The sequence below is a fragment of the Arvicola amphibius genome, chromosome 3 (genome assembly GCF_903992535.2).
Source record: "Arvicola amphibius chromosome 3, mArvAmp1.2, whole genome shotgun sequence".
In the NCBI taxonomy this organism is placed as follows: domain Eukaryota; kingdom Metazoa; phylum Chordata; class Mammalia; order Rodentia; family Cricetidae; genus Arvicola; species Arvicola amphibius.
The window spans coordinates 32,069,319-32,081,576 of NC_052049.1; the positions used below are offsets into that span (position 1 = coordinate 32,069,319).

A 12,258-nucleotide genomic window follows, 5' to 3' on the forward strand; every position below is an offset into this window, starting at 1 on the left:
TAGGGGACTGGGGAGTGGGAGGCAGAATGAGGGAGAGGGCCTGGGAGGGGAGGATGGGGGTTGGTCTGCAACAGAATATAAAGTAAATAGATGAATTAAAAAAATAAAAAGAACCTCTCTCCAAGGTTGAAGGAAAGAGGAAAACAAAACAAAGCCTAAACCATCAAAGAAAATGGAAGCCAAGTGCAGCCCTCACGGGGTGAGTCCAATGAGGGAACTCAAGATTCCGCACTTTGTTCTGTCTCAAGGAGTCTGTCATTTTATTTTATTTTATTTTATTTTCGAGACAGGGTTTCCCTGTAGTTTCTAGAGCCTGTCCTGGAACTAGCTCTTGTAGACCAGGCTGGCCTCGAACTCAGAGATCCGCCTGCCTCTGCCTCCCAAGTGCTGGGATTAAAGGCGTGCGCCACCACCGCCCGGCTCTGAGTCTGTCATTTTAAATGCAGCCCTTAGTCCTACTTATGTTTGACTTTTCCATCTCTAAACAAAGATGATGCTGTCACCTGTGTGACATAGCTTAGGGAAGAAGTAGCCATTTAAACAACAAGAGTGAAGATGGACAGATAGCACCGTGCTTATCAGCACACTTCCTAATGTTATATCTAAGACCACGACTTAGGTTAAAAGGAATCTATAGTTGGTTTGTCTCAATATCTATATTTTTTAAAACTTTAAAAATATTTGTCAGATACAGTTCAAACATATTCAGATAGCATGCTGTGGTAGTTTGTTGCATGTAATATATATATAGTGATATATATATATATAGTGATATATATATATATATATAGTGATATTTTGTTTATAATCGAACAAATAAAGTTTGCCTGAAATCAGAGTGCAAAGCTAGCCATGCTAGTCATCCAGGCGGTGGTGGCACACACTTTTAACCCCAGCAGCCACATTAGTTAGCCATAGAGGTTGGGAGGTGGTGATGCATGCCTTTACTATAAGGTGAGATGAGACAGGAACTGGCTGTCTCTTCAGTCTGAAGATTTCATAGAGGTAAGAGCTCTCTGGTGGTTTGCTATTCTGCTTCTCCATTCTTTCAGTTTGAGCCCCAGTTTCAGTCTCTGGGTTTTTCTTATTTGTGCTACATATATATGCATACACACATTGTGTATTGATTACCACGATCAATCAATTAACATGTACATCATCACCTAAGCTGTGTGTTAGATCCCCTGGACCCTCCTCATCATGCACCTTCATATTTGTACCCTTTAACTAAGACCATTTTTTTTTTTTTGTCTACAACCCCTGGCAATTACGATTCCAACACTGCTCTCAGCTTCTTTCTCTCAACGTCCTTAGATGTCATATGCAAGGGGCCTACTACTTGCCCATGTGGTCCACTCATTTCATTGCAGGGTTCCTTCCTCCTATTTTTCCTTCCTTCCCTCCCTCTCTCTTTCCCTCCCTCTCTCCCTCTCTTTCCTTCCTTTCTTTCTTCTTTCTTAACGGCTGAGTAGAATACAATGTCATACATATTTATGACAGTTTCCTCATTTATCCAGTTGTTATACATACTTACATTGTTTCCACATCTTGGTGAATAAATGCTTCAAGGTACAGGTGAATTCAGATTTTCTGATGTCATCCCAGAAGCAGATGGCTAAGCTTGATAACGTAGAAGGAGTGGACTGATGCAGCCACTCAGACAGAATCCTGACCAACTCTGAACAGACTGGTCTGAGTACAGGGACTGAGCCAGTAATTATGAGCTTCTCAACAGAGAACATAATTCTTTCAAGGAAGAGTTACTGCTAGTCTTTTCTTAACTCCCCAAATGGGGTATTCAACTCTTTACTCTGCCTCTTTTCTGATCATGAATCAGATATGACTGGCCTACTACGTCATCATAAAGAATTAACACCGAATGCTCTAAAACTCAAGATCATTCTGTTTGGAGTATACTGAACTAAAGCAGAACTTGAAAGTATGACGAATCCAAGTTCAAACGTGTAGAAAATCTCTTAGAGATCCTCTGAAGGTGGAGTCCTGCCCTCTAATGTCACGCTACACACAGTCAACAGATTTAAGTTTTTGAATCAGATCTTAGTGGTACTTGAACACTTTACCAACTTTAAAGCATTTTTTTCAGTTTTCATAAAAAAGAATTAGAGACTAGTTTTATCTATTATTTAATGGAAAGGTCCAATTCCACAGAGAATTCTTCCAATTGAGTTACACATAGTATCCTTCCTTGTTTTCCTAGCCTAATGTCTTATTGGGCCAACTCCTGATACTTGAGTAAAATTGCTGTTCCATAGCCTGTGGCTGACGTGATGCTGTTCCGTGGCCTGTGGCTGACGTGATGCTGTTCTGTGGCTTGTGGCTGACGTGATGCTGTTCTGTGGCCTGTGGCTGACGTGATGCTGTTCCGTGGTCTATGGCTGACGTGATGCTCTCCAGATTGTGGATTCTTTCTCTCTCCTTCTACCTGGTAGCCATCACTTTCTTCTGTTGCTCTAATATTTCTTCCCTTCTTCCCTTTGTCTTATTCTTAAATTGTGGAGACAGTTCCTCCTGTTGCTGAGGATGGCCTAGAATTTCTTATCTTTCTTCCTCTGTCTCTCAAGTGCTGGGAGCACAGGCCTTTGCCACTGTCCTTACTCTTAAATGCTGTCTTATTAGGCCTTCTCTCCTCAGACTGTGATGAGATCCAGGGATCTGCTGTTTGTGCAGGGCCTCTACCTCTGGCACATTACGTAAACAGCCTCTCCTTCTCTGTTTATGAGGAAAGCAGAATTCGTTTTATTAGGTAGCAAGTAGCTTCACATCAGAAAGACTAAATAAGTTGAAGAGAAAAGAAGTATCTGCTCTGAAGTTGGCCATACTAGCCTTTGCCTACCATCCCAGTCCTTGGAGGGGGGTGCTCAGGCACGAAGGGCTCTTGGTTCTCTTGGACTATGCAGGGAGATTGTGTCTGAAAGCAAAGACAGACACAACGCCACCAAAAATTTTAAAAGTTTCAGTCATAATGGAGTTCACCTCCTATCCCCCCTCTTTTTAAGCTCCTGATCTGAATGCGTGAAACTATTGATAGAAGGAAATTCAGATAAGTGGTCAATATCTCCGTGTAAAAACAATTCATTTGCACAGTCTGCTTCTTGGTCTGTGATGTACTGCCACGTCATAGACGTGACTATGTTGCATTGCCCCTAATGGTGCCTGAAACTTACAAACACCAAACTTGTGATTAGTGCTAATGAGGGTGATGAGGCAGACTCGCTCTGTTTCCGCTCTTGTCTATACCACCCCCCATCCCGCTTGATAACTTAATAAAGCCCCTTCTTCTCAGAGAGTCTTCTGTTGCTCAGTGGAACACACACACACACACACACACACACACACACACACACACACACACTTTCCTTTAATTTTAAGGTTTAAAAATAAACTGTATTTGAAGGAGAGGGAAACCATAATGTCTTAAGTCTCTCAATTAAAAGTCAGATTCTCATGGTACTGACATAATATTATTACAGCCTGTCTCCATATTTTTTAAAGATAGATTTCTTTCAGGTATTGGAGCAGAAATTGATCTGTGTTTCTATTTATTGAGCATGTTTTATTTTTAGCAAGCTAGCAGTAGTTGTGCTCTAGGAGATTTGCCTTTAGATTATTTGCTCTCACCTCATGTTTTTTTTTTTGTTTTCAGTTTAGTTTTTGAGACAGGGTCTCATGGTGTTTTCCTGACTACCCTGGAACTCACTGTGTGCACCCAGTGTCTTAGTTAGGGTTTCCCCTGCTGGGAAGAGACACCATGACAATGGCAACTGTGGTAAAGGAAAATATTTAAGGGGGCTGGCTTACAGTTTCAGATAGTTGTCTCTTATCGTCATAGTGGGACATGGCAGTGTGCGAGCAGACATGAGGCTGGAGAAGAGCTCTACATCTTGATCTGCAGGTAGCAGAGGGAGGCTATGTGTCCTAACACTGGGTGTAGCTTGAGCATATGAGATCTCAAAGCCCACATCCACAGTTACACAGTTTTTCCAACAAGGACACCTCCTAACAGTGCCACTCCTTATAAGCCAAACATTCAAACATTGGAGTCTACGGGGGCCGTTCCTATACAAACCACCACACCCAAACTCACAGAGATTGGCCTCCCTCTGTTTCCTGAATGCTGTTATTAAGGATGTGTGCCACCACACCCTACATATTTGTGTGTGTGTATTATGTATAGATGTATTTATCTCTCTTTCTCTCTCTCTCTCTGTATGTGTGTATTATGTATAGATGCATTTCTCTCTCTGTGTGTGTGTGTATATATATATATATATGTATTATGTAGGGATGTATTTCTCTCTCCCTCCCTCCCTCCCCCCCCTCTCTGTGTGTGTGCCGTACATGTATGTGGAGGTCAGAGGACAACTTGTAGGAGTCAGTTCTCTGCTTCCAACATGGATGTCCTGGAGATTGACCCCAGGGCATCAGGCTTGGTGGCAAGTCTCATTCCCCACTGAGCCATCTTGAAGGTCTTTACTATGGGATGTTTTTTAGTTGAGTTGGCAGTTTTCTAAATGCCCTTCAGTCATTTATGAGAAGCACAGACAAACAGCTGGGTTTTATATTATTATGAAATGACATTATTTGATCATACGTAGAGGTCTATCTTTATTGGAGAAATTGGTAAGCTTATATACTTTTTTTTGAGATAAAAATAGTGAATAAGAAATGTAAGGACTTAAAGTATAAATTATAATTCAGCGTATAGTTCAATTAATCTGACTCTGGTGAGAATCAGTGGCAGGTTACCTAACAGCAGTTCAGAGGGTGCAATTTTAGATAGGTTCTTCCCGTGTGTCAAGTTTGTGTTCTATCGCTGTTGTTTACCACAGCAACTCAGGGAGGAATAGGTTTATTTGACTTCCATGTCACACGCCAGTCTGTCACTGAGGGGAGCCCAGGTAGAAACGCAAGCAGGAGCAGAGGCAGCAGGGCTTGTGGAAGGAAGCTGTTTACTGCATTGCTTTCCATGGCTTGCCCAGCCTGCTCCCTTATGTAACACAGGACCGCCTGCCCGGAGGTAGTACTGCCCACACTAAGCTGAGTCCCCCCCCCCCATAAATTATTCATCAAGAAAATGCCCACAGATATGTTCACAGATGAATCTAATAAAGGAAGTTCTTTAAATATGGTCCTCTCTTCCCACATGACTCGGATTTGTGTAAAGTTGACAAAGCTAACCAGTACACTAAGTAAAAGAAGGCTGGCCTCAGACCCAATGATCTTCCTCTGTCAGCCTCCCAAATGTTGGAACTGCAAGTCACTTGCCAGCGTGTTTCGGTTTTGCGTTTTTTAAAATCTATCAAACGTCCCTTAGTGGTCGCCTCAGCCGAATATCCCATCTTTTGAAATGGATTGATATTGAGCAGAGCGCTGTCCTGCAGCATGAAGCAAGCACCTGCATCCAAACGATTGGTTGGATTATTAGAAATGTGTGAGGAGCCAGGTCTGGTGGAGAGGCCTCCTGTAAATTTGACACTGCACAGACAGAGGCAGGAGGATGCTGGAAGGTGACATGAGGAACTCTATCTTAAACCCCTCTCTCCAGTAAAAGGAAAGCATTGTTTTGAGTACTGTCCGTCTAAAATGTGTATTCTTGTGGGAAGCTGCGGACTCCTTTGGAAAGGCTGTAACTTTATGCTTAATTTACACATTAAGTTTGCTTCCTTTTTCTCTGATTTAATGAGAGCAGCAGTAGGTTATTTCTGAGAACCGGATTAAAGTGAAGATATGTCTGTTGCTTTTATAGAGGATATATACTCAATATACGGTGTCTTTTTCATATTTCTTTGCAGACAATACCTATGTGTCAAGTTCAGAAAATGATGAGGACGTACTAGTTACTACAGACCCAATCCCTGTCATTTTCCATAGAATAGCAACAGGTAATCGCAATTTAGTCTTTTATACTTTTTCATTGGACGCTCTTTATTTTCAGTAGCAAACACAAGTAATTACCTCTCGTAAGTCTGTTCATATTATTTTTATATCTGAAGGGTGTTTGTTCTTTAGTAATGTTTATATGTATCGTGTCTACAGTACTCTTGAAAGTGTTTTTTTCCATCACGGCACTGCAGACAAACTGAACACAGAAACCCCGGAGCACTGAAGCTGCCTGGAAATAAGCAAGAGCTGAAGAAATCTGTGTGCTTGCTCTTTAAGTTACTAGCATTTGTATGCACAATGAAAAATCAGAAGCACTTGCCTGATCTGTCTTCAAAATATCTCCCAATTCTCCCACAAAAGGGAAGAAAAACCTGCAACGGTTTTATCTAGGAACTCGTGAATGTTTGGCAAATGATATGCTAAAGTCCAAAGTAATTTAAAAACTTCTTTCTTGCAGAATTAAGAAAAACAAATGATATTAACTGTTGTTTATCCATAAGATCCAAACTACAAAAGGAAAATGGGGAGGTATGTAAATTTCATTTGACTTTTTATTTTGGCAGTGTTTGCAATTTACCAGGTGTTTGCATTTAGTGTCTTGTTTATGCTACATAACGTATGGTGAATGAAAGGGAGACTCAGAACTTTTCATATGGTGCTAAGACTGACCTGGAGTTAACCTCAAGGAAGAAGTTCCTGCTATAAATTATTAGAAAATAATCTAAATAAAATATACATGCCATGCAATTTATTTTTTATTCTTTATATATAACAATGTAGTTGACAGAAAACACCCATATGCCTTGTATCACAAGTATATATGGCTATGAATAATTTTGATGAGATCTTTACAGTTACGTTTATAGAATGTCTGGTCTTTTAAGCCAAAGTAGCAGAGACACAAGGGTAGACATTATATTCCAGTGGTTTTGTTTTATTTATTTATTTATTTATTTATTTATTTATTTATTTGTGGTTTTCGAAAATCCTCAAGCAAGTTTGTCTCATATCCTTGCTCTAAAAAAATTTTTACTTTGATATACCAATAGCTATCAGTACATTACATAGAGAAGGGACAATGGACAGCGGTATCTGGATTGAAAGTTATGCTTACCAGATTGGTACCTTCTCTAATTGTGATCAGAGATACTCTCTCCAGTAACAGATGGACACAGAGGCAGAGATTCACAGCCAAGCACTCTGCAGAGTGTCTTCCAGAAGAAAGGGATGAGGGATTGTACCATCCAGGGAGTTCATGATGGGGGAACCCACAGACTCATGGATGCTGGACCAACAGTCAGGGACCCTGCATGGGACCGACCCAGGCCCTCTGTATGTGTGATAATCATGTAGCTTGGTCTCTTAGTAAGGTTTCTAACAATGAGAACAGGACCTCTTCCTGGTGCTTAGCTTAGTTTAGTAACCTGTTCCCCATGCTGGATTCCCCGACCTGTCTATTACCTCGACTTAAGGGGAGGAGCTAGGTCCTGACTCAACTCTGTGTGCCATGCTCTGTGCAGGCCCATGGGAGGCCTGTCCCTTTTTAAATGGAGATGGAGGAGGAGTGTATGGGATGGAGGTGAATGGGAAAGCAGAGGAGACAGGAGGAAAGGAAGAAGAGGAAACTGGTATGCAAAATAAATAAAAAAATAGTTTAAGTAAAAATGAAAGTCATGCTTGCAATAAGACCCTTCCTTGCTGTTAGTATTGCACCGTTCTTTGAGATTCCCCCTTACATCCACTGTGAAAATTACATCTTGAAGAAAGCTGTCACTGGCCCAAACCTGTTATAACACCTCATCCAAAGCCCCTCGTTTTGATTGTCATACTGGCTCAATAACTTGAACTTTAGGTCTTATTAGCAACATGGATGAACAGAGATCTGAATCTGAGGGAAATGCTGCTTTTTTTCTCTTCTCAACATTTTTCCTTAAAAACAAACAAGCAAACAAACAAATTTTGCTAATCATGACAGTGATAGAAATACCACCGTTGATTTTCATTGTGCTTCAGATATATGACAGATGTTCGGCTCAGTTAATTAAAAACTCAGACATCGAGTTAAAGCATATTAAATTAAACACCCTCGTGAAATTTTAATTTCCAAACAAATCATTTCAGTACGCTAGAAGTTCTCTTTGTATTATGATTCATATCCAGTTGCATGATTTGATTTTTTTCTCCACTATTTCATTCCAAGTTTCCTCTTTCATAGTGTTGCTTTGTGTTGGCAGTGGAAGTGGAAACCATCTTGGATAAATAATGCTGACAAGCTTTTTAATAAGCATTGAATTAGTGTGAGTCTGTCAAGCATTCTATCAGAGGAAAGCCTAGAGCATAGCTGATTCTACAGAGCTTTTGATGTTCATTAAATGTGAAGCTGCAAATATTTATCTCCCTGGAAGCAAACTGCAGGAAGGTTCACTTTTAGTCAACTTCTCTTAAGGAGCTAAGTGCATCTACAAAGTTAGCTCTCTTACTCCCTTCTGTTTTGAAGTTGTAGTGTTCCCACAGTGCACCACATAAACAACCTGTCTGCCAGGACGCGTCTGTTACCACTGTTTTCTGGTTTTTCTGACCACTGGAATTGTCTTTTTTTTTTTTTTTTCACTTGAAGGAGTCTCGGCAGAACAGCACGGTGGAGGAGGACTCCGAGGGCGACAATGACTCTGAAGAGTTTTATTATGGAGGGCAGGTGCGTCGTCCCGCCTCCCTTTTCACAGCTGTATGGTCCTGATGGAAGGAGGCAGCCTAGCAGTTGTTCAGGCTGCAGTAAGCAAGAGGAAAACATGAATAAATTGTTTTCACTTTCTACACGTTTTCAGAAATTAAGATTTCCTTTGCAGATCTTTCTGCTGCGATCACTCGTTTGCTGTCTTAATTAATTATAGAGATTTTGCACTTTGATTATGATTATCATTTGGGCTTTCACACTGCCTTCTTTATTAGTAAATTTTTGGTTAGCATGCAAGAAAATAGGCTTTGCTCTGACATTTTCACACATAGATACCATTCTACTCTGTTCCCACGCACCCTTTCTTCCCCGTCTCTGGTCTTCTTCCTTCAAATAGTCCCCCTTTGTTTTCACTATAGTCTGCATATTCCATTGCTCCTTCTTATAGCTGGAGGCTTTTCTGTGTCCTGCCTGGTCCAACAGCCACTTATAATGTAATGACACAGAGGCTTTATGTTAACTATAATTGTTTGGCGTATAGCTCAAGCTTATTGCTAGCTAGCTCTTACATATAAGTTAACCCGTTTCTATTAATCTGTGTTTTGCCATGTGGCCTGTGGCTTACCGATAATGCTCTGGCATGTCACTCCTCCAGCAGCTACTGTTCTCTCTTGACCCCTCTTTCTTTCTCCCTGTAATTAGTTCGGCTTTCCTGCCTAGCTACATTCTGCCTTACCATAGGCCAAAGCAGCTTTATTCGTCAACTAATAAAAACAACACATTTGCAGCATACAGAAAGACATTCTGCATTTACCTTCTTGTTCCTCCTCCCTCTCTCTGGCCATCTTCCTACCCCCTTATAGTCACTTTAACCTATTTATATTCATCTACATTCTGTCACATGGCATTATCTCTCTTCCATATTGCACCTCCTGTATCCTCTTCATGTCTCCTGCATCTCCTTCCCAGCACACTCTCTATTCCCAGAAGTCCCATCTAACCTCTTTCCAGCTATTGGCAGTTCACCTTTTATTACGCCAATCACAGCAATACATTTTCATACAGTATAAATATCCCATAACACATATATGTTAGATATATGTGTTATAAAAGTCACAAGACTTTTCCTGAATAATGTTTAAATTTAAAATCGAGCATTTGATTTTAGGATATAACCATATAGTATACTATTATGTTTCTGTAACCTCTTTGATCAAATGCCATTGTAGCTTGTGTCCTGTGATGGAAGGATGATTAAGTAGGCCTTTAAAGATAAATTTATTATGGAAAAGAATTCATATGGCACATATTCAGAGAAAAAAATCAGTACTTACTAAATCAGACATGGACAAGGCAATAGGCTTTCTTCCATGGAGTAACTTACTAACTCCTGGGCACTTACCTAACTAGAGAGCACTGTATCCAGTATGCAAAAGAGTCCTTCCAAGTCTGATTTTTGTTTGAACTGCTCCTTCTTCCAGAGGGGAATTTGCTGTTTTTCTTCCATCTAGCTGTTCATTCTAAAAGGTTTCTAGACTGTCTGCCAGTCATTCACCCCTTTCAAACATTTGTATTCTTTATAAAAATGAATTTTGAAAATGAAAGGCAGATCACAAAAAAAGATTGGAAGTAGAAAGGATGTATCTCCTGGGATGTAACTGTGCAGTGAAAGTACAAAGGAATAATCCAGTGCCCAGTTCCTTGCTCTTGGAAGGCATTATGTATTGGTGTACTCCATCACACAGATGTATATTTGAAATACCTAATGCAAATAGAAACAGAAGACATAAATCATACTGAGCAAAAATGAATGTCATATAAAGGATTGTTTCGCAGCACAGTAAATAGGCTGGAATAAGAGAAATGAAGAGAACAAAGCCACCGTGTCAGTTGCAGGATATTCTAGTATGCCATAGCCTTTTAAATGCACATATGGTGTTTAGGATTTCTTTTCAAGTTTAAACACCACCGCAAGAGACAAAGACTATATTTAAGAAAAGCAAATTGAAGTAACAGATTAAGAAGGACATCACAGTTTGACAATAAGTTTTTCAATTTGATGAATCACCTCTTACAAACCATGATAGACTGATCTTGTGATTCATCAACTTTAGGACTTTAGATCTATGCTTGGGTAAAAGAGAGTTCTGGTCAACTAACCATACTCTCTGGAGTTCTTATCCAAGATGTATATGTTGATCTATGGCTTGCTACTTAACATATTTGAACAAGAGGGAAGATAAATACTGATTTGGCTCTTGGCACGCATACAAGGAACAAGAAAGTTGTGAAGAAATGAAGAAGAAAATGCTTGAGTTCCTATTGAAATCAGCACGCTAACTATCTATGTTAACAAAAAGATCTATATTTTTAATGCTATAATACATACGTACTGCTAAATAGGAAAGCATGACATGCTCAGAATATGTATATATATATTCATATATTCATACACACAACACCTATATGTGTGTATATAAAATAAATGAGTAAAATGGAGACTGTAATTACAGGGAGAATCTTCTTAAAGTTAATTTAGAAAGTCTCATTCTAACTTTAAAACATAATGAATTGTCCTAGCCGTATGTGGATCGAAGAACTTTGTGCCGATGCTGTCAGCTTACCTGTAGGGCCAGGAGGCTGCTGCACAGGTTGTGTGGTTTCTTAGTTCTGAATTATCCTTTTCGGCAGGTGAACTATGATGGTGAACTCCATAAGCATCCTCAGCTGGAGGCTGATTTGTCAGCAGTGAGAGAGATCTATGGACCACATGCAGTTTCTCTCAGGTAAACAGCTTCAGTGTGTTACACTGTGTAGTGTGAAGCGGCGGGGCTGCGTCCCGCCACCGGCTAGCTTTACACCCGAAATAATTACACGGAAACTGTATTCTTTTAAAACACTGCCTGGCCCATAGTTTCAGCCTCTTATTGGCTAATTCTCATATCTTCCTTAACCCATATTTAGTAATCTGGGTAGCACCACGAGGTGTGGCTTACCAGGAGAGATCTTAACCTGCGTCCATCTCGGAGAGGAGCAACATGGAGACTCACTATGGCGAATGCCTGAAGCGTCTCTCCAACTCTACTTCCTTGTTCCCACAATTCTGTTTTGTCTACTCCACCTACCTAATTTTCTGTTCTTAAAGGGCCAAGGCAGTTTTCTTTATTAATTAACCAATGAAAGAAACATAGACAGATAACTCTCCTCCATCAACACTGTTTCATAAGCCATTGGAATTTTCTGTTAGAGTAACTTGAAGGAAGTTACTTTTCTGTGATTGTATTTGGAAATGTTGGAGGGGATGTACTGTGTCTCTCCTGGTGCAAAATGACAGCTTTCTGACTTTTTTTGTTACATATTATTTTAAAGTTAAATTAGTTCCTTAAAGAAATAATTCATTTTGAGAGTGAGTTTTAAAAAGTAGCAGTCTTTAAATGTATACTTATCTGGGTATGGCAGCATACACCCCCGATTTTACAAGTCGTAAAGCTGAACTAGGAAGATTGTCAGTCTGAAGTCATGTGGCTCTGTATAGCAAGATCCTTTACCAAAAATAGAAAAAGTGCCATTACTGTTCACTGTAATAGATGTTTCTGTAATTCAGGGTCATGTCATTATAAACAATGAAATTAAATACTGCAGAACTATACTACACAGGTTACATGCCCACTGAAGGAGTG

General features: G+C 40.0%; 1 protein-coding gene across 2 annotated transcripts in view; it reads left to right on the plus strand.

Annotated features, from left to right (window-relative positions):
- The window catches only part of Parp8 (poly(ADP-ribose) polymerase family member 8), a 174,632-nt gene that overhangs the window by 90,569 nt on the left and 71,805 nt on the right, over positions 1-12,258 (plus strand). For both annotated transcript variants that reach the window (XM_038322765.1, XM_038322764.1), the window contains exons 5-8: positions 5,814-5,903; positions 6,362-6,432; positions 8,522-8,599; positions 11,270-11,364. In XM_038322765.1, coding sequence (XP_038178693.1) covers positions 5,814-5,903; positions 6,362-6,432; positions 8,522-8,599; positions 11,270-11,364 — 334 coding nt within the window. The remainder of the gene's footprint in view (positions 1-5,813; positions 5,904-6,361; positions 6,433-8,521; positions 8,600-11,269; positions 11,365-12,258) is intronic.